This window comes from Psammomys obesus, unplaced genomic scaffold (genome assembly GCF_907164565.1).
Source record: "Psammomys obesus unplaced genomic scaffold, mPsaObe1.curated_primary_1811, whole genome shotgun sequence".
NCBI lineage: Eukaryota > Metazoa > Chordata > Mammalia > Rodentia > Muridae > Psammomys > Psammomys obesus.
This window is the reverse complement of record NW_026595812.1, coordinates 6,297-29,273: the sequence shown is the minus strand read 5'-3', so window position 1 is coordinate 29,273 and position 22,977 is coordinate 6,297. Positions and strand designations below refer to the sequence as shown.

At 40.3% G+C, this 22,977-nt stretch overlaps 1 protein-coding gene across 1 annotated transcript; it reads left to right on the top strand.

Annotated features, from left to right (window-relative positions):
• The first annotated feature begins 3,077 nt into the window (after positions 1-3,077).
• LOC129685896 (A disintegrin and metallopeptidase domain 3-like) lies at positions 3,078-22,136 on the top strand. Its single transcript, XM_055619417.1, has 11 exons — positions 3,078-3,135; positions 3,239-3,321; positions 4,997-5,052; positions 8,778-8,856; positions 13,739-13,815; positions 14,277-14,454; positions 16,155-16,223; positions 17,833-17,904; positions 18,133-18,299; positions 19,535-19,616; positions 21,996-22,136. The coding sequence occupies exons 1-11, from the start codon at positions 3,078-3,080 to the stop codon at positions 22,134-22,136; spliced, it is 1,062 nt and encodes a 353-aa protein (XP_055475392.1).
• Positions 22,137-22,977: the final 841 nt, after the last annotated feature.

Here is a 22,977-nt window from a genome sequence, read left to right as displayed (position 1 = left end):
ACTAACCTGCTTTATTTTAAATTTGCTACTTGGGAAGGTCTACATAATTACTAAGTAGCTCTTGGGTATTTATCTCCCCCACAAACCCCCCCCCCCCACAAAATTATATTTTCCTCCAATATTATATTTCCTCCAATAATTCCACTCCTTCTTAGTCTATGAGGGCCACTTTCTTTCCAGCTCCCACACATGCGTTTGTAATACTGAAACACCTACCAGCTCTAACCTGGAAATGACCCAAAATGCTTTGCCGCAGATAAATGGTTACAAACTGGGAAAATTGTTTCTCACAATGCTACCCTTTAATAAAAGAGAACAGAATAATGAGAGCACTAACAGAAGCAAAGGAATACATGCCTGGCAGATAATATCCAAATCAGAATCCAACTTACTCTGTGATTCTATATTGATAAATTTATTAGCGTATTCAAATTTCTAGGTATGCGGAAGCAATTAGGTGATAAAGCTTAAGGAGGAGAAGTGTGGGTGTGTCTCTAAAGCGAATTATCAGAAGCTTTATTTTCATTGGACAGTTTCTCTTGACGTGATTAGTTATGTGAAAGTACATATGTGACTGAGTTGCATAAAACCTTCCCCCCACACCATCTGTGTGTATATGTTTTTTCATAAGAAGAAACAGTGAAAGAAGAGCACGTGGGTTCCCCTTTGAAAAGCCTTAACACTTGTATTTAATTATTTTTATGCACGCCTCCATGAACTAATACGCACCATATGCATGCAAGAACTGACAGGGGTCAAAAGAGGGCATTCGAGCTTTGGAATTGGAGTTACAGGTTGTGAGCTGTGATGTGGGTGCCGGGAAGCAAACTCAGGTCCTCTGAAAGAGCAGGAAGTTCGCTTGTCTGCTGAGCCGTCTCTCCAGCTCCACCTCCTTGTAAATGTTTTTATATAGCTTCCTGAAAATCCGTAACTATTTTACATATTACACAAAATCAACCTGGACTCCTCCAAAAGTATTTATTTAAAATAATCTAGAAAAAAAAAGGATAAGAAGAGCAACAGTAGGATATAATAAACTGTAATACATAGTTAATATATTGATTGAGATATGGAAAACATTACAGCATACAGCAAGATGTTAATATGACATTCAACCATATTGCTACATTCAACCAATTGATACATTGTCAACATTTTGCTATATTTTTGCACATCTATGCTTTTGCTACGTTTATACAGACTGCTTTAAAAAAACGTATTTCTGTTTATACCTTCTCATTCACTTTCTCCAAGTTGCTTTTTTAAGCATTCCTTCATGTTCTAAAGAGACAACTCATTTTTTAAAAAACACATCACTGCATTTAATGACTGTTATTGCTTAAATCCCATACTTCTCTGTTCTAACTCATCCTTAGCTCATGTGAGGACCTGCCAATCACATCAAACCCAGAAAGGATTCTGAACGTCTTTGTTGTGAAGAAACACTGAGGGCTGGGGAAGAAACAGCCCAGTCAGGACAGCATCAGCAGGGCCTTAAGCCCTGTCTTCTCAGTAAAGTGATTTTGGTTTCTGGGTTCAAGTACACCTTTGTGGTCATCTTGAAGTAATATAGAGTTTTGTTTGCTCTTTAATAAATACCATCACTACTTATGAAACTGATTACATCTGTATGGCAATAAAGGAATTCCATCTGTATGGTGTCTTCAGTCCTCCATAACTTTGTTGGATGCATATTAAATATATATATAAAATTTTATTAAGAAGGGGACTTGGGAGGATATTTTTTTTTCTTTTTCTGTACAAAGGTTTTTATTTTCAAAGATAAAAGTAAGTGTCTTTCACTGTTTTCCTTACTCCTCATGGGTGACAGCTGTGGACTGATAATGCTGAGTTCTCCTAAATGGATGTAACATGTCCAGTCTTCACGACCGATATCATGTCCAGATTATAACAGATTATTTTTTTTGAGATACAAATGTAGCATTAGTAAAACGCTTGGAAGAAGTCATCCACTAATTCAATTATTCCTCCTCATAAATATAAAATCCTCTCTGTAGCTACTGTTATGTAGGGAGAAAAGCTATCTTAATGCATCCACACAGAAATTTGTATGTCTTATTACGATTGATTCATTTATAATTTCTAGGTATGGCATTTTCACATCTGCCTTCCTGTTTGTGCCTGACTCAGACACACATACAGTATCAATAATATTTGATTCTTCATGCCTGTTGCTCGTTAGCCTTCAAAAAGTTCAAGGTTGAGTTAAATGAGAATTATTTTAATGTTTATAGTCGAAAACCTTGAAATGCATCTACTTTAATCAGGTGAAAGCAATAATGATCTTTCTCAGTAAGCATGTATTTCTGACTTAGGTTACCTTGTTATCATCCACAGAATCTAATAAAATCATGAACAACTAACACGTATCATAACTTTCATGATCTATGCTAAATTAAAAAAAAAATGTAAGGTTCCACCCAGGAAGTCATGCATTTTAGGGTTGTGCATTCACACAAGTAAGAGCCTTTACATATTATATGCTGACAATTTTTAGGTGACTTTTTCAGTATATGAAAAACATCTGGCCTTATGAAATGCTGGAATATTAAAATAAAGATAGACGACAGAATCTAGAGCAATTTATTCAGTAAAAAAAAGGGTTTAATTTTTCTTGTTATTAATCATTAGCTTCTACAGATATTTCTTGACAAATAAACAGTAAGAGGTTTAGAAAGAATGAAGAAAAATCTAAAAATTTCATTGCTTTCTGTCTCCGCTTACAAAATGGGAAAGGTATTCGTTTTATTTTACATGTAAATATTGCGCGTAGAGGCGTACAGGCCGCCGAAGCATGCGCAGAAAGAACGGCCACTCGGTGGCTGAGAGGCTGCTCCTGGTTAGGAGGGCCGGAGGCTCCAGACATCCTCTGAGCCCTGCAGGGAAAATGCTGACTCCCCTGGGCTCTGGTCCCTGCGGACACAGAGCTGCACTGTGGAGCTTCCTGTTCCCGTCCGGCCCTGCCTCTCCTGCTTCCCAAGAGCCCAGGCGCAGTGGCCACGAGCTGCCAACGTTGCGCCAACTGCCATCACTGTGGCAAAGCCAGCGGCCACACCATGCTGCCTTTCTTCCTGGTCCTCTCATGCCTAGGCCAAGTGATCGCCCCAGGCAAGGGTAGGTGAAACCACAGGCCACCTGGCGTGGGTGGACTCAGCTGAGAGGCACTGAGGGTGCCTCTCCCTGCGCTGCGGCGAACTCACTGTGCCCCTCTCCGCAGACTTTGAAACACCACTTCTGCACATCACAGTGCCACAGAAAATCGAGAGCAACGTCGTGGATGGCGAGGAGGGAGGAACACATGTAATTAAGAGAGCGGATTTTGCGGGGGTGGGGTGGGGCGGGAGGATGGGTGTTCTCTACTTCTGGCCCACATCATTTAGTGTGCTAGAGGCTGTTGGTCCGAGGAAGGGCAAATATCGCAGTTTTCTCTCACTTCCCAAGTATTGCACAAATGTTTTATGTGAGACTCAAATGTTCTAGCTTCCCGTCTCCTCGCTGTCACGCGCAGCTTTACTGGACTCAGGGAAAACCTGGCCATTAATTATAGACAGCACTGACATTTACCTTGTATCATGACTTCCAAACTGGCACCATAAAACCCACCAGGCCTATAAATGCGCACGTATGTGAAGCCTCTGGAAAAACAAAACAGTAAAGCGTCAAAGTTATAAGAGTATTCTGAAGAATACAGAGAGACGTGTCTAAAGTGAGTGTCCGTTTGCGCAAGTTCTGAGGTACTAATTTTAACCAACTGAACACTTAGTCACATACATTTTTTTTATGACTCTCTATGGCAATATTGTCTTTCCACTTGTACAATGGTTTCCCATGTATGTATAAAACTTCTGACCTGCATACGGCCTTGTATTTTCTGAGAGCCATTTGCATAGGACCAATGAGGAAGCAGTTTAGCAGTTTTAGCAAAGTAGTTCAGAATGTTTTCAGTTCCTTCCAAGTCAGACAATGGTTTTCTACAAAGTTAGCACACTGACTTATCATCATTTCATACTGCCTTCAAATCACCTTCTTACAATCTTTCTACTTTTGCTATTCTTAAACAGATATTTAAATTATATATATATATATACACACACGTATACACATACATGTATATCATGAATGTAAACCTGCCTAGTTTTATAACTAGCTTCTTGAGATTTGACCATAGATAATATTCAGTCTACAAAGCATTAATATTTCACATTCCAAACCATGAACTTAGCATTTAAAATATTTTTTTCAGTCTTTGAAAATTTCTTACATGATATCTCCTGGTCCTATCCAACCCCACTCTCCTCATGGTTCCCTGCAGCCCCTGCCTTATTGTCCTTTAAGTTTTAAAATTGATTTTTTAAAAAAGATTTCTCTATGTTTTTTATTCTAGACACTCTGAACCATGACTGTGTCTTATTTGTTTATGTTTTATAGGTTCCATTATAAAGTCTCTGCATATTCTTTTATTTTCTTGGGCGTAGAAACTGGCATTATAAACTTGTTTTCTAATTGTTTATCTTTCAATGCATAGGAATAAAATGTCCCCTGCATAATTAATTGTATATAACTCATGAATAATGACTGCTGTCATTTGCAATATGGGTTTATTTCATATATCTTTTGAGTTTTTATCCTCCTGGTGTCAGTTTGTAGAAGACTTGTATTTGTTTTCCCTTTAGATTCATTGATGACAGTAATAGGTGAGAAAAATGTAGCTTATCATTTTGGGTTTTTCTTTTGTGTGTTATTTTGCTAATTAAAAAGCTATGGAATCAGGGAGTAACACATGAATTAGAAAGAGCACATACGTGTTAGAAGCATGAGAAATGGTAGAGATATGTTGCGGGGGTCATTTCAGTTTGGGTATGTGTAGGTTCTTATGTCACATGGAAGGTGTACATACATAGATCGTAGCTTGTTTCTTTTAAGGAGCCCATGTTTCTAATAATTTCTTTCTCTCTTTCTGAACACTTTGCCGCAGGTCACTTACCTGGTCAAAATTGAGGGCAAAGCATACACATTCCATCTTGAAAAACAGTAAGTCAACAGGTGCTCGCTCTTACCTCACAGCCGTTTCCAGTTCCTCATCTTTCCACTCATCCCCAAGCTGGGCGTGAACACTCCATTCACTTAGCACACGCCGTCTTCACGGTTCACGAGGAACTGGGATTTTAAATCTTTCTCGTGGGATTTTAAACCTAATCGTCTACATTCTAAGTTAATGATATCTCAAGGTGAAAATTACCGAAGACCTTAAAGCAATGGTTCTCAGCCTTCCTAATGCGGCAATCCTTTAATGCAGTTCCTCAAGTTGAGGTGACCCCCTGTCCTGTCTGGTTTTGTGAGGCTAGAGTGCTCAGAGAGAAAGGAGCCTCAGTTGAGGAAACGCTTCCATGAGATCTGGCTGTAAGGCATTTTCTCAAATAGTGATGGATGGTGGAGGGCCCAGCCCGTGGTGGATGGTGCCATGGCTGGGCTGGTGGTCCTGGGTTCTATAAGAAAGCAGGCTGAGCAAGCCATGAGCAAACCATGAGAAGCAGGCCAGTAAGCAGCACCCACCACAGCCTCTGACTCCAGGTTCCTGCCCTGCTTGAGTTCCTGTCCTGACTTCCTCCAGTGATGGACTATGATCTGGAAGTGTAAGCCGAATAAACCCTTTCCTCCCCAACTTGCTTTTTGGTCGAGGTGTTTCGTCGCAGCAATAAAACCTGGACTAAGACACTTTCCTACTCATAACTGTATTTTTGCTGCGGTTATGAGTCATGACGTGAATATTTTGAAGGCGGGGTTGCCAGCGGGGTCATGACCTACAGGCTGAGAACCCCTGCCTTAGACCATACTCATGGTTGCAGCCAAGACAAAGTGTAGCCGTTACTTCTCTGTGTGTAATTTTGTGGCTTCATGTATTGTTTCACACATCTATGGGGTTCCAAGCACCCTACTTGAGTACTGTGTGTGCCTTAGACAAATGGAGACCTGGCCAGAAAAATATCTCAGCCTAGGAAATCAGGTCGATCTTGAAAACACTGAAGTTAAAACTGCAAACAAGGGCAAAACTTGCCTAGGCCATTGCTTTCATAAAGAAAGAAAACTTGAGTTATCGAAAGCAGTGAGTTGACGTCAGTTGTGCGGCCATGATTAGGGTTCAGGGGGCACGTGCGTGTACATGTGGGTGTGCATTTGTATATGTAATTTATGTATATAATCATCTGGAAAATAAAGAAGTTTTGACTTCCTGCTTTCCAATCTTTACTGCTTTACCTCAGGAGTCTTACTGCTCTATCTAGGAATACAAGTGCTATATTGAAGACCAATGGAGAAAGTGGACAACCTTGTCTTGTCCCTGATTTTAGTGGAAGTGTTTTGAATTTTTCTTCATTTAGCAAGATGTTGGCAGTGGGCTGCTTGTAAATTGCCTTTATTATGCAGAGCTCTGTCTCCTGTCCCTGCGTTTTCCCAGAACTTTTATCATGAAGAGGTGCTGGACTTTATTAAAGGCGTCTCTTCATCTAATGAGATGATTTAAGTCTCTTTATATATGTTGAATCATCCTTGCATCTCTGCGATAAGCTGACTTGGTCATAGAGGGTCATCTTTTGTGTGTGTGTAATCTTGAATTGGGTTGCCAAGTATTTTACTGAAAAATTTTGCATCCAAGTCCATCAGTGAAAAGCTCATAATTTTCTTCTTTTGTGTTGGATCTCTCTATGTCCATTTTGTTATCAGGGTAATACTAACGTCATAAAAATCATTCAGAAATGTTTCTTCATTTTCTATTTTATGTAATAACTTGAGGAATATTGGCACTAGTTCTTTTTGAAGATCTGAAAAAAATTCTGCACCAGATCCATCTGGACCCAGGTTTTTTGTTTTGTTTTTGGATATTTTAATTATTGTTTCTATCTTATTGGATGTTTTGGGACCATATCTTGTATTAGCTTTTGTAGGCCATGTATATAATGTTTAATATATAATATATATGAACATATAATATATTGAATAATACAATATATCATATATTGTATATTGCATTGTACACACATATCCAGAAATGCAAATATTTCTTTTAGATTTCCAGTTTGATAATGAAAGCATCAGTGACACAATTGGTTAGCAAAACACTTATAATTTAGATTTTTAAAGTGTGTTCTTATGATTCCCTGAATTTCTTCAGTGATATAATAGCTACTATTTCTTCTTTATTTTATTATTTGGTTAAATTGGCTAAAAGGTTTGTCAATTTTATTAATGGAAAACCAGTTCTTCATTTCACTGATTATTTGTATTTTTTTTCATTTCTTGTTCATTAGTGTCAACCATAATTTTGATTATCTTTTCCCATCTGGTTTGGGGGTATTGCCTGTTCTTATATTTCTGAGGCCTTGAGGTACATCATTAAGTTATTAAAGATCCCTCAAATTTCTTGATGTAAGCACTCAGTGTTATGAACTTAACCCCTTAGGACTGCCTAAACTATGTTCCATGGATTTCAGAATGTTGTGTTTTCATTTTCATTTACTTTTAGGAATTTTATACCCTCTTCTTGGTTTCTTCCTTGACTCTGTTATTCAGTAGTCCATTGTATAGTTTCCATGAGTTGTGTATACTTTCTCTAGCTTCTGTTGCTAAAGAGATCCAGCTTTATTCCTTTGTGATAGGACAGGATGAAGGAGGTCATCTCCACTTGATAAAGCTTGCTTTGTGTCCTACTATGTGATTGATGTTGGAGAAAGGTCTTTAGGATGCTGAAAAGAAAGCATATTCCTTAGTGTTTGGGTGAAATACCCTGTGGATGTCGGTTATGTTTATCTGATGAAAACCCTGACATAAGTCCACACTTGTAAAGCTACCTGATGTTTGACAGAGAGCCCAAAAACACTTTGAAGAAAAGACATAATCTTATCAAATGTTGCTGGTCAAATTGGATAGCCGCATGTGGAATAATGAAACTAGATCCTTATTTCTCACCCCGCAAAAAAAAATTCTACTCCAGATGGCTTTAAGGCTTCAACATAAGACTGATACTCTGAATCTGATAGAGGAGAAATTAGGAAATATATCTGAATTCATTGGCATGGAGAGGACCTTCTGATCGTAGTAGTGCAAGCATTAAAACCAATGGTTAATGGAGGGGACTTCATGAACCTGAATTTTCCATACAATGAAGAACACCATCATTGGAATGAGGAGGGAGCCTACAGAATGGAAATAAATATTTACCGGCTACATATCTGAGGATTAGTAACTAGGGTATATAGAGAACTAAAACAAAAAGCTAGCCATCAAGGAATTAAATATCATTTTAAAAATGGGGCATGAAACTAAACAGTTCTACAAAGATTAAATACAAAAAGGTGTTTGGAATTTTGAGATGATTTGCAATTTTACAAAAAAGCATTTGCTGGTGATATATATAATCAACCCATTGACTCATTAGCAAATACTAAGGTTATCATACCATGAGGTGTATTTGTGGTTAAACTAAAACTGAAATGAGACTATGTGGTTGTGACCATCAGTTTGTTAACTATAATTTGTCACAGCCCTATGCTGGTCCCTGGTTTTAGTCCTAACTATTATCTTTAAGTTTTTATGTATCTAAGACAAGCTAGATAATGAAAAGACAAGTCTATTTAATTTTTAGATATTTGGGTCTGGTAAATTTACATTTTAATTAATCTGGAAATTTTTGTTGTTAATGAACCTGTATATTGATATTAATATATTATTACAATAAAATGTCATTATTTTGATTGAAACAGGACATTTTTACATCCACTTTTTGTGACATATTACTATAATCAGCTTGAAACATTGCGGCAGGATTATTCTTTAACAAAGGTAAGTCTAAGCTTTTGCTCTGTAGATTTTGGTTTTGAATATATGTTTTTGTGTGTGTATGCATATATGTGTAGCAGTGTTTTTCCCCCCTTATATCTCCATAGTTGTTAATTTGGAAATTGTTATGCATACTTTTATATATAGAAGATATATGTTTCTATATATGTATGGATTAATGTTACCTTTAGAAGTTTTTGCATTTTTAAATTTATAATTTTTAAAATTTATTTTTAGTTAAAATATTATTATATCACTTGACCTTTTACTCCCCCCCAACCTCTCTCATGTTCCCGCCCTCCAACTGTGGTGATAATTTTTCAGACAAGGAGCCTAGGCTGGTGGCAAAATCCCAGTCCTGCCTCTACTCATAAGTGTTGGAATCACAGGTTTGTATTATCATGAGCAACTTAGATTCATTATTTTAATAGGCTTACGGTGGCTACTGAGGGGAAGAAAAAGAAATGTTTTCTAATCCTCAGCGCTGTTGGTCAAACAGATGACAAATGCAAGCCCACCACTGAATAAAATAAGTGGTTTGGAAGGCTGGCACCCAGAAAGCACTCATCTCAAAAGCACAACTACACTGTGCCTGGAGACATCAGGGGTTTGAGATGGAAAAAAAAAAAAAGGCAGGCTGGGGGGTAAGGCAGGCTGAAGGATGAAAAATGTTGTCTCACAAGCCCTGAATAGTGGAGGAGACTGTAGGAATTGCCATATAGAAAGACAGCAGTGAAATGGCGAGGGAGAAAACACCCAAAGCAGAGGGCACGCAGATTGGCACAGGCTGGGTCAGCAGACATGGGGTGGCATGCAAACGCTCTCTGGTGGGGACAGTGGGCTATCACATAAGGGATTCTAACACAGCTCTGAAGTAAACATCTAGCAGCACCTTGCACACGGCAGTATCAGAGCTGTGGGGACTCCTAGGTGTCCGCATTTTACAATGAATTTTGATTAACATTTATTAATTGTGCATACTGCCAGGGCCTAGTGTGGTATTTCAACACTTGAACAGCATGTGCAACGAATAAATCTAGATTCCCTTTATCCATTCGTTCTGGCCCTTTGCAGCTCCTGGTCACCACTGCTGTAAACTCAGGTTTATCTTTCTGGCTTCCACATGTGACAGAGAATATGTGGTACTATTCTGAGTGGGCTTGGATTATTATTATTGGAATTTATTATTATTATCATTAGTATTATTATTAATGGAAGTAAGGCCCTTTTATTCTTTGTACTAGAGTGATGGTAGTTTTATTTATGTCAATATTATTCCTACTCTGTGTGTGTGATCACAGTTGGTTTCCTTTTCCTCTGTTGAAAAGAGATCTCTACTGAGTCCATATTTTAGCTGTTGTGAACAGTGATTCCCTAAGCATGGCTCTTCAGGTATCTTTAGAGTGTTGGTTTCCTTTCTTCTGTACTGATAACCCAAAGCTGGGGTAGCTGGGTCTTACGGCAGATCTTTGTTTGTTTGTTTTTTCATTCTTTTTTTTTTTTTAATTGGAAGTAGGTTTTTCTTCATACAATATATTCTGATTGTGGTTCCCTTCTCTTACCTTCTCCCAGATCTTCCCTACCTCCCCACTCACTCCAAACCCTCACTTTTTTTTTGTTTTCTCTCATTAGAAAATAAAACAGGCATCTAGAAAAAAATAAAACAAGATTTTAAAAATACTGTAGATTGCATAGATTAATAATCAGATTTTGAAATCATCTCACGTACCAAGAAAAAATGTAATTCTAAGCATAGAACTCTTCTTTTTAAAAACTGGTAATGTTAAAGACAAAAGTATTTTCTGCTTTGAGATAAAGCTCCTTTAAGCATTCATGGCATTGGTGGTGACTACAGAGAGACTATCGTGAAGTCCATGACAGCCATTCGCCTATGGCTTTCTTTCTTTTCTCACTTTTCTATTAGGTTTGACCAATTTTTGCATCAGGGCAACACGGGCCTCTGTGAGAATGCGGGAAGTATTGACCTCTTTTCCATGGACGCATAGGATCTATTTTAGCAGCCGACATGTTTGAGGAGTTGTTCAGAGATGTGCCTGGGCCCATGGAAACCTGTGGTACAGTTTGGGGCCTTCTGGTTGCCAACTTGGGCTGTTTAGCACTTCTAGCTATGCTGACCTGAGGTTTTATTTGTGTCCCTTTCGTGGTCTCAGATGCTGATAGATAATGCAGACCTATTGGTAGTGTCTCCATTTTGTCTCTCCTGACAGCGGGTCATGCAGTGGTATTCAGTACCTCACAGGGAGGATTTCTGTGTTCTTTCTTTTTAATTTTGTCTTTCTTACCTACAGGGTTTTTTTTTTTTTAATTTGTTGAATTTATCAAAGAATCAAATCTCCCTTTCCTTGATGTTTCCTAACTCAATTTTCTTACTTTTAATTCTTGTGTTTCCTTTCCTTCCTTGTACCTGATTAGGATTTCCTTGGCATATTTCTATGCCCTTAGGCCCATCTTGTATCTCTCCTCTTGGGTGTCTCTGCACCCACAGCAATGGACTCATGTCCTGTCAATCCAGAGGTACATATAATTAATACACATATTTAAAATTCGCTTATGTCATCTTCTTCGACTCAGGAAGTGTGCTGATTAATTTGTAAGTGTTGAGAGTCTTTTATCTTACATGTTCCCGCTTTGTGTGTTGATTTTTTTTTCTCCCTGTGGTTAAAGCATAGTGTTGGTTAAACTTGTGACTCTTTGCTTTATGGCCTCACATATGCATCTGGATGCACTGTGTTGGTCCCTTGGGAAGAGTCTGTACTTCTGCTGCTTAGGGAGGGTTTTCTGCTCAGTCAGGGTTGTGCTGCTTTCTGCTCTGTGCTTTAGCTGGACCTGCGCCTTCTCTCTCAGTCACAAGGACAGTGTTCAGGGTCCGTTCTCCTCCTCACAGTTACCAAGTGTTTGCATCAAGGTTCTTGAAGCTCAGACATTTGATGCTTGTACTTTTAGGATGGCCGTGTCCTCTGGCGGTTTGGTTTTGCTATCTTTTCCAACAATTTGGGCAATAGCAGATTTCTCAGCTAGTACATGTAATGTGGTATTCATGAAATCATTTTGCTCTTTAGTATTTCATCCATTTACTGTCAAGCCACTTGTGTACTTTTGTTTTGAGATGGCTCCCTATTTTATTAATAACCTACGTTAACTGTGCTAAACGGGTTCCGTTATGACATTTTAGACAAACGTATGTTGTGCCTTGGACTACATCCTCACCTCATTCATCTCTCCTTCGAGGTCCCAGGCGTCTGCCCTATAGTTCCTCTTCTAGTTAATTGACTTTCTCAGGGGTTCTGTGGCATCTTCTTTATCCATGTACCCACCGATGGGCACATAGGCTGGTTCTGTATTTCGACTGTGCAATAGACGTGGTGGGGAGCTGTGCCATGGTCTTTACATTACAGTTCTTCGAATGGGGACAGATGCTGCTCTTCAGCAACCCTCTTAGAAAACTCAGGGTACTGGACAGTTTCTTTTCTTCCTGCCTGAAACTAGGCTCTATGAGGCCTCATCCTATGTCTAGAGCTGCTATGTTACCCCAGAAGCAGTATCGTGAAAAGTGAATCAGATGTGGGGCGTGTCTGGTGGCCCCACCCAAAGCAGATGGTATGATTATGTGAGGCTTGTGGGACAGACAGACAGACAGAATTCTCTCTGGCTTTCTTCTCATTAATTGCCAACCTTGAGCTTTGCCATCCATCTCACTTCTGAGTGACCCTTGCCGGGCAGATATTGTGACATGTTTCGGGGAAGCACAGCCAGCAGACTCCTAAGGACTTTTTTCTCCTGAGGTTACTAGTGGGTTGGGGACTTGGGGTACCTTCCACTTTCTTTAGGGGACGAGCTTCCCACACTTGCAGGTGTGGGTTGCTGCTCCCGTTGCCTAACATTCTACACGGTGCAAGCCTCCCTGTCTGGGTGAAAAGCTATGTAGTGTGAGTGGATTGGGCCTTGTGCTGAAGGTGTATGTTGGGCTTATCTGGCCTCTAATGGCTGCCCCCGTGGAGAAATCCAGCCTACTTCTCTAATTGATGGGGATGAGGTTTGGGATGGGGGCTTATGTCCTGTGAGTGACCATTAAATGGAGATCCAGGCCTGGATGCTTTTAGTACTGAAGGAGGCAGTGAGCTGGCAGGGAAGCTTCCACAGCGTAGACACAAAGAGGAATCTGGAAGCCACTACAGCCTAGACCTGTGAGGAAGAGGAGCTCACTGTGGAGGTGACTATGGCCAAGCTTGGGAATCGCTGGCCTTGGCTTACACTAGTGATGATTAATCATTATTCTAGTGAGAAAGTGGAAGAAAGCACAGCGAACAGATGTCAGCTAGATACTTAGGGACTGGCAAGATGGCTCAGTGAGTACAGGTGCCTCCTGAAAAGCTTGCTAATCTGAGTTCCATCCCCACGTGGTAGGAGAGGACTGACCATTCAGTGCCTCCTGTGACGTGTGCATGCAGGCGTGAAAATAAATGAGCAAATTAAAAAAAAAAAACCCTTTGTGTAATCTCAAGAACCCGAATGAAATGTTCATAGTTGAGCTCAGCCAAATGTTATAAATCATAAGCCTCGAGGGTATAAACCGTACACTTAGGAAATTTTGCTGAAAAGGGAAACAATACAGATAAATAGTATAAATAGTTGTCAAAATTATAGCAAGGATACTATAGCAGGAATGTTTCAGAGAAAGGAAAGTAATGACGTGTGAAGCACAGGAGGTACTGAGGAAGCAGGTACGGGAAGATGGGAAGGACGTTGAGCATCAGACACATGATGTACTGGCTAACTTCGGATGTTTGCTGTTGTCAGGAAGTGGGCGTGACCCTGAAGGCTGCATTTGCGAATCAGCTGTAACCTTTCTTCTGCTCCTTCGTAGAGCCATTGCTTTTATCAAGGACATGCGGCCGAGATTCCAGCATCAGTTGTGACACTCAGCACTTGCTCAGGTCTCAGGTACCATTCTGGAAGTGTACACCGAGACTCTACGTCAAACCCTGGGCTTCCACCATCTTCTGTGAGAACAGAATGAGCCATCCCCCCTCAAAACAAAACAAAACAGACCTGGAGACTGTTCATACGGGCTCTTTACTTCCTCCTCATTCTCTTGTCCTTTCATGTACTTTTTTGGGGGCTTCTTTGTATTTCACCATCACAAAACTTAAGTAGAAGTGAAGCCCTCCTCCCCCACCTCCACCAGTGGAAATAGAATCTGCATTTCTTAGCCACCTCAACTCCCAACTGTTCTTAAATGCCATAGTGGAGGGAACATAGGTATAAAATTGGGTTTGAAACTTAATTCAAGTAAGACTGAGTGATTCTTTGAGAGACTAGATATAGAATTTATGAAAACCACTCTTAGTGTGATTTCTCAGCAGAAAACCTATAATTGCACATTCATTTCTTTATACGTCCAGGGGCTTGCTGCAGTTAGAGAACATCACTTATGGAATCGAGCCACTGGAATCTTCAGCTACATTTGAACACATACTTTATCAAATAAAGAATAATAAAATTGATTATTCCCCCTTTAAAGAAAACTTCTCAAGTTCCCAGGATGAAAGTCAATCCTTCCGAATTCTTGTAAAACCAGAGGTGAGTTCGACTTTCATATGAGCTACTTATATTGAAATTTTTGAGATTGGATACATTGGGGAAACAAAGTTAAACTGGATAGTATTTCTTTTAAGATATCATTGCTTTCCTCAGATAATCTTTAGAAAACAAGTAGACATAACTAAAAAAATAACAAACTTGTCACAACAGTTGGCATAGGTACATAAAGAGTCTGTATACATACACAAAGTTGCTATTTGTATGAACTTTCATACCATTATCAGAACTGGTCCTGGATTTACTTACTGATTCTTTGTCAATGCATTTGGTTTGTAAAAAAAAAAAAAAACCAAAAACAAACAAAGAAACAAACAAACAAACAAACAAAAAAAAACCCATTACTTTGCTACAAACTTTGAAAGTAAATTGAGTGGTGACAATAACCTATCGCCTCAAATCTCACTGTCTAAACATGCTGTCCTGAACTTTGGTGTACTTGCTCTCAAATGCCTCATCATGAATATACGTTCATAAATGTCCAGATTATTTAAAAAAAATAATTTAACCATGGCTATTGCTTCAAATTTTTAAGTTTTCTCTTAATATGATTGCATATTTTTAATTTTACATTTATTCTTAAATTAAATAATATGGGTGAATGTATTTGATTCGACGGATATTTGATTTACGTGTAGTGGTACAGGGCCTCATTTTACATGCGGCAGCACAGCCCTATCACAAGGAGGAGAACATAGTACCTAATTCTCCTATGGTGGGAGAATCTCCGAGTACAACTGAAGGTCACTGCTGAGACTTCGGTCCTTAGCAGGGTGGGGCACTTCTAGGAATTCCCAGATGCTTGCTGGACCTGTTTCCTTAGCAGGAAAGAGTCTAGCCTGTAATCTGCCCCGAGTGCTATGTGATGCTCCTTACAAAATCTGGGGTCACCCAGATCTGGGGAGACTTTTAGAATCCCTCTGAGAAAGGGGAGTCCATAATTTATAGACAGCTATCCACAGATGTCAGACTTCAACCTCATCCACCAAAGCTCCATACTCCTTCCCATTCAAAGACCTTGCCAAATCAGGTGAAGGCTGAAAAGAATCAAACTTACCCTCGCCTGCTACTAGCAGTCTGGTTTCAACTGGAACCTCAGTGTCATGTCCTTCTGGGTCTCCAGTGAGAGCTCTGGAACTGGAACAGTTTCAGGTACCTGGCTTTGGCTCTAGACATTGAACTAACTGATCTTCATAATCACAGCAGCCAACTATTTACATACATACATATGCACACACATATACACACATATGTATGTGAACATCTCATGTTATTAAATATTAAGTTTTTGTTGAAACAAAGAAGTCACATTACGAAAGAATGTTCAAGAAACCAGCAATGCCAAGATACATTGTGGCTAATATATTTTACTTTATAAATAAATGATGAGCAATTCCATAGACATCTTCAATGACAGGCACTCAGCAAAGATAGAAAAACTCATGGAAAAGAAGCACCTTTCAAATAGCCAAGGTTTTGTTTGTTTTCATCATGAGACCCGAACAGTTCTTACCCAGCCAAACTGTTGTTAGAGCATTTTACTTTGAAGAATTCTGAGACTGGAGATGATATTCATCGTCCGTGTTACTAAAATAAGTACAGTAAACAGTCCTGAGTCAGTCCTAACACACAGATGCGCACCTGGTTGAAGGTTTCATATTATCGACCCCTTTGTTTTGCAGAAAGTGTCAGAGGAGGAGTCACTAATGAAGAGGACTTTAAGAGTAAGGATCATCATGGACAAAGCCATGGTAGGAACGATGTCTCCCCAAGGTCTTTGTTTGGTAGAGAAATCCAGGCAGGAATGTGAACATGGAATTGGAATTGCTTTCTTTTCTTACCTTACTCTTTCCCCCTTATGGCTGCGGGTGCTTTTTTTTTGTTGTTTGTTTTTTGCCTGCTCTGTATGTCTATGCCCTACATGCATGCAGTACTCGCGGAGTCCAGAAGAGGGCGTCGTATCCTCAAGGACTGTAGTTAAGGATGGCTGTGCGAGGCCCTGTGGGTTCCTGGGAATGGAATTCAGGTCCTGTAGAAGAGCAGTAAGTGCTCTTAGCTGCTGAGTCTCCTCTATCTACTTTTCACTGTTTAATACAAACAGTTTTACTCTGTCCAGGTGTCAGCCAGGATGACACATTCCAGTAATCCCAGCACTTAGGGAGGGAGAGGCAGAAAGACTGAGTTTCCTGCCAGTCAGTGTTATAAGGGGACCTTGTCTCAAAAGATAAACTTTTGTTGTTTTTTTTTCCCTCTCTGCTCAAAAGTGTGCCAAAGTGGCTGCAGGGCACAATGGCATAGCATCAGTTGGCTTTCTCCTGGCATCAGGGGCTGTCACAGTGGCACAGGACTTTCTATTCGAAGATTCTACCACACAATGGCATTTTCACCTTATAAGCAGCTTTGTTTTGGCAGAAAAATATCTAAGCAAACTTTCAGATTACAGGAACCAAAGCTCAGAGCGGCCTTGCTCCTGTCTGCCGCATCCCTGCCGCACAGCATTCTGTTGCCATCTGTGCCGTCTCCATTTGAACCTGAAAGCAAGCTTTCAGTTGCACCACGGGGATTACCTTAAAAGCTGTGGGCAACGTAGCATCCTTCCCGGTCTCCATGCAGACCGGCCCTCTGCTGCACTGCATCCACACGGTGCGCTCTTCCTGAGGCTGGGTTTTGTATTCAAAGAAGCACGGCTAAATATTGCCCAATTTATGCATCTATGTCTGTCATTGCTCTCTGTAAGTTCCTAGGAGTACATATAAAAATCTAATGTTTGCCTCGGTATTTCAAACCATGTACGTCCTTACTGTTAATTGGCTTACCACTAAAGTTATCATGTAAATTATAAATGTAATTAATATACAATCATAAATAATTTTTAGAGAGAGTATTAGGATTATTATTTCCTGAATGAAGACATAGTCTGGTAGCTGTCCACTATTCCAGTGCTCTGGAGTTTGTTCAGAAAGGAAGCTGTTTAGCTGGGATATAAAGACACGATGAACGTGCTCATACTGAGTCAGCGACTGGATTCCTAGTTTTGTTCTTATCAGTTACAGGCTCTAGTACTTTAACACATCCAATCTTAATCGCTATGCCTGTAAAGAGGGAGTTAATCACAGCTATCCCTTTTTAATACTCTTAATTGCTAGCTTTAGGCCCAGGTGCAAAACACAGCAAATAATTAGGAAAAGGTCACATAGAGACCTAGCGTCCGTGAAGACTTAGCTGTCAATCAGCTTTAACCCGTTTTTACTTTGCCTCTTCAACTGTGTACTGCAGTATCTTAACTTTTACGTCAAAAACTATTAGAAATGGCTTTTTGATCATTTGTGCTAGTAACTGAGAAACAAATTTATCTTTCAGTTTGACAGTATGGGCTCTGAGGTGGGAGTCGTGACTCAGAAAACTGTTCACACCTTCGGTCTCATCAACACGGTAAGCGCTCCCATTCCATCACAGTAGGAGACTGACACTGACCGCAAACACAGTATTTGTGTGTGTGTGTGTGTGTGTGTGTGTGTGTGTGTGACATTCACGTCCCTCCCAGCACTTTAACCCGTGGTTTGGGTTATCCCCTCAAAGCGATTTGTTGAATGTAATCCCAGCATCTAGGGGCCGTGGCAGGGTGATCGTCCACCCAAACTGGGCACATCTTCTTTCCAGATGTTCTCCCAGCTGAAGGTAACTGTGATGTTAACCTCTCTGGAGATCTGGTCTGACCAAAATAAGATTGAAACGAATGGGGACATTGACGAGGTCCTGCAAAGGTTTCTGCTGTGGAAGCGAAGACAAGCAGGTCCAACAGTCCCAGACATAACATACCTACTTCTGTGAGTACTTTCTTCACAGCGACGCGTTGTTCCGTCGAAGTCACGTATCTGTAATTATAGCAGAACTCTGGGGAAGATTAAGATGGTGAGAGGGCCGGCATGGGCAGAATGCAAAGATCTGATCACATAGACAGACCCGGTTGTTCTCCCCTCCCCCCACTCGGGGACCCCATCACCCCATCCCACTTCAGCACTAAGGTGTATCGTGAAAAGCAGCAGGGTGAACACGGGCCTCTGCGTTTATAAAGACCTTATAGGATGTTTGCGCCGTGATGTTAATGCTATGAATCCAACAATCGCCTATGCTGCTGTTTAAAAATGGTTTTTGATCATTTATACCAGTCATTGAGAAACAAATTCATCTTTCAGTAAATAACTGAAATGGACCAACCACCGCTTCTCTGCACCTGTGGCTGCTCTCCAGCGTTCCTATAAGCAACCTAAGGTGTAGTTTTTAGCTACTTGGTCAGCATGTTTCAAAAGTCTTCATGCAGATTTCGATGTTACTCACTGAATCATTTGAAATGTAACTATGAGAAATTTCCTCGTGAAGATCTTAAGAGATAGAGAAGGCCCCACATGTCTCTGGCTGCCTCCTGGTAAGTCTGAGGCCAGGCTGGGCGTTTGAAGGCAGCATTAATGGCTAGCCTCTGCACACCACTCCTTTGTTCTGTTCTTGGTGAACCTCCCTCCTGCCCCCTTTTAGGATTTGTTCAGCACGTGAAAGCCTGACAATAGCTAATACCGGCTTTTAGATTTTACAGTCAGTGTTCACCCAGGGCTGCTGACCCTGAAGGAGGGAGTTAAGGACATGCTGGTCCTTGCTAGGTTTTGACTTGTGAATTGGGAATCATAGAATTTTTTTTTTTTTAAGTTTTTCGAGACAGGGATTCTCTGTGTAGTCTTGGCTGTCCTGGAACTCCGTAGACCTGGCTGGCCTTGAGTTTATAGCAATCCTCCTGCCGCTGCTTCCCAAGTGCTGGAATTAAAGGCGTGTGCCACCACCGCCCGGCTGTATCGTGGGATCTTAAAAGATCATTTTAAACTTAAATTCCTATTGAGTGTGGAGGGCATAATATTTGTGTTTTTACTACGTAGTGAGTGGCTGGTGGCAGAAAGCATATTGTGTGATGAATATCATGTTTAAGGATATAGAAGTTTCAGAAATCCATTGTTTTAATGCCCTTTCTAGCAACACTTTGAAACAAGTTCACTGACATGAACTTTTAATTTAGGTATAAAGATCACCCTGACCATGTGGGAGCAACCTATCATGGGATGGCCTGCAATCCGAAGTTTACGGCAGGAATCGCTCTGGTATGTCTTCTGTGATCCCTAACAGTAATGTCCAGGGTCACCTCAGTGAACAAAAAGACACAGGGTGCATATTTATTGCACACTTTTGGTAAATTTTTAGAACAGATTTTTTTTTTAAGGCTTTTGTTATAACTTATAAAAGAGTTGGTTTGTGCCAGGCAGTGGTGGTACTCACTTTTAATCCCAGCACTCAGGAGACAGAGGCAGGCAGATCTCTTGAGCTTGAGACCAGCCTGGTCTACAGATTGAGTGCCAGGACAGCCAGGGCTACACAGAGAAACCCTGTCTCAGAAAACAAAACAAGAGTTGGTTTGCTTGGGGAAAACATCCCACAAATGCGGTCTTAACCAGTTCCATAGCGCTGACTGTGTTTGCTTTGTTGTGAAATAAGTCTCAAGATATGTCCACTTTTTGAAAAGGAGTCTCCAGATCAGTCAAACAACCCCTCCTCTGCACCAGGGGAGCCTCATTCCATGTTCTGTTTCTACCGTTATAACCTCTTTGAGGTTTCCTAAGTGGGCTGCCGCTGAGTTCCTGGGTGCAGTACAATGTACTTAAGGCTGGTTAATCTATGCTGTAAAGCATGCAAGATTTCCCCTCACTGACACAATAACATCAGCATATACCGCCTTAACGTATCATTCTGTCAGCAGAACTTTTGGGGACATGCCTCTGTTGTTTTGCACCATGCTGCGACACAAGAAATAAAGCAAGATCTCTCTTTGAGGTCCTAATATCGGTTAGTCTAGGTGTATACCCAGCAGTCAGCGTGCTGACTTATGTTATTAGTCCTTTGTGGAACTAAAATATTGGTTTCGATAGAGGTTATGCCAGCTTATGATCCTTTCACCAATATGTAACTAGCTGCATGGTCAGCCAAACTTACTCTGTTTTGTTTGAGCTAATAGAGACAGGCTAATGTGCATGATGGCGCAGCTCATTGCTTTTGGTTGTGTTTTGGCAGTCACAAATGATGCAATCCCAGTTCATATACAGTATGATATACATTATGATAGACATTACCACGTATTACCAGAGAAATAGCTAGTCAAGTATTTTGCTTATTTTTCAAGTGTTTTAATGCTTTGTTGTTGAATGTGGGCATTTTCTGCATCATGACTAGTAATCCTTTGTCAGACATGTGGTCGGCAAATGTTTTTTCTATTGCTGCATGTCGTTGTCTTTACTTTCATCATGACATTGAAACAGGGGCGTTTGTAGCAGAATCTTCTTTGCCTGTCTTTTGTCTTTGCCCCTATCCTTCAGGAATATGATGGTGTCAATGTCCGAACCTTTCCCCTGTTCTCTTTTGTGGTTGAGAATCTCTTGCTTAGGTCTTGAATTCATTTTCAGCTTGTTTTTAGAAATAGGAAGTATAAAGATCTGCGTGAATGCTGCTTCTTCCCATGTCCATCCCACTTGTCTTTCTGAATGAGGATTGATATCTTACCCAGGGTCCTCCTTCTTGCTTAGCTTCTTTAGTTATACAGATTTTAGTATGTTTATCCTATATTATAGGTCTAATATCCACTTATAAATGAGTATATACCATGTGTTCTTTCTGCTTCTGGGATACCTCACTCAGGATGGTCTTTTCTAGATCCCACCATTTGCCTGCAAATTTCATTACTTCCTTGTTTTTAATTGCTGAGTAGTATTCCACAGTAATAAATGTACCACAATTTCTGTGTCCATTTCTCCATTGACAGACACCTAGGTTATTTCCAGCTTCTGGCTATTATGAATAAAGCTGCTACAAACATGGTTGAGCAAAGTCTTTGCTGTGCACTTGAGCATCTTTTGGATATATGCCTACGAGTGGTATAGCTGGATCTTGAGGAAGTGCTATTCCTAATTGTCTCAGAAAGTGCCAGATTGATTTCCAAAGTGGTTGTACAAGTTTATATTCCCACCAGCAATGGAGGAGGGTTCCCTTTTCTCCACATCCTCTCCAGCATGTGTTGTCACTTGAGTTTTTGATCTTAGCCATTCTGATGGGTGTAAGGTGAAATCTCAGGGTTGTTTTGATTTGAATTTCCCTCATGACTAAGGGTGTTGAGCATTTCTTTAAGTGTTTCTCTGCCATTCTATATCCCTCTACAGAGAATTCTCTGTTTAGCTCTGTACTCCATTTTTTAAATTGGATTACTTGGTTTCTTGCTGTTTAACTTCTTGAGTTCTTTATATATTCTGGATATTGTCCCTCTGTCATTTTTTTTCCATTTTAAAAATAGTTTAGATATTATATTTTATTGAATTTGAATTCTAGTTTAGGTACCATTGTCAAACAAATTCTGATAGAAGCAAACGGAAAGGAGGAGGAAGTGAAGGAGGAGAAGGAGAACTTATACAACAATTCTGTTCTTTTTATCTATTTAGCACCCAAAGACGTTGACTGTGGAGGCCTTTGCTGTTGTTCTGACACAACTGCTGGGAATTAACCTGGGGTTAACATATGATGATATCTACAATTGCTTCTGTCCAGGAAGCACCTGCATCATGACCCCTACAGCAATGTAAGGTCTTTCCCAGATCTGGTTTCTATAGATGATTAAGAAATATTTGTAGTACATTTTGATGTGCATTTTGTCACAGTATAACTTGACTAGGAACAGCTTAAATAGATGTGTATGCAATTATTTAGAGCACACGGAAGAGAATGAGTTTAGAGTGTGACAGAAAGCACGATTAGCAGTCACCACTACCATGCGAAGTGAAGGCAGGTGCTGATGGCTTCACTTGCCTGCATTGTTGATATGCTTGTAAGGTTGGAATGCAATAATGCGGAAATGGCAGAAGACTTGGAACCCACCAGGCCTGTGAGTAAGGAGGTTCGGCTGCGCACCTTGGGGTGGAGGGAGATAAAATATTACCAAAAAAAAAAAATTAGCAACTGTTGAGACTATGAGGAAGAATATTGCAGGCATGGAAAAAGAAAGCAAAGTGCAACAATGAGGCTAACGGTGCAGGGCAAGAATAAAGAGATGAGCTGGGGATGAAGCAGAACTTGAGGCTTTGGGGTAGAAACTGAATGTTTGCAGAATGGGAGGTTTTATAATAAACTCAGCAATACACAATCAATTTACACAGCACGGATGATTTAATGTGCCTTGCAAAGCGGATACACAGTGTAGCAGAGGGAGCACAAACACAGTCTTCTTGGGAGATAGGTGTTCTCAAAACAATCCACGGAAGCTTATTAACAATGAGAAGTGAGGGCGTTATCATTCCTATGTTTTTGCCTATCACAACTCATTACTAAATATTGAAATATCCAGGACAGTTTCATTTGTTGGATTTGGCTTATTATTAGTTACCAGTTAGGCCCTTCAAGCATGCAGCCATGTATAAATTGTACAGG

Bases quoted from the DNA above. Each gene is read 5' to 3' on its own strand.
- LOC129685896 (XM_055619417.1), top strand. From the start codon at position 3,078: ATGCTGCCTTTCTTCCTGGTCCTCTCATGCCTAGGCCAAGTGATCGCC. The intron at 3,136-3,238 runs GTAGGTGAAACC...CCCTCTCCGCAG, and splicing joins AGTGATCGCCCCAGGCAAGG to ACTTTGAAACACCACTTCTG. The intron at 18,300-19,534 runs GTGAGTACTTTC...CTTTTAATTTAG, and splicing joins GACATAACATACCTACTTCT to GTATAAAGATCACCCTGACC.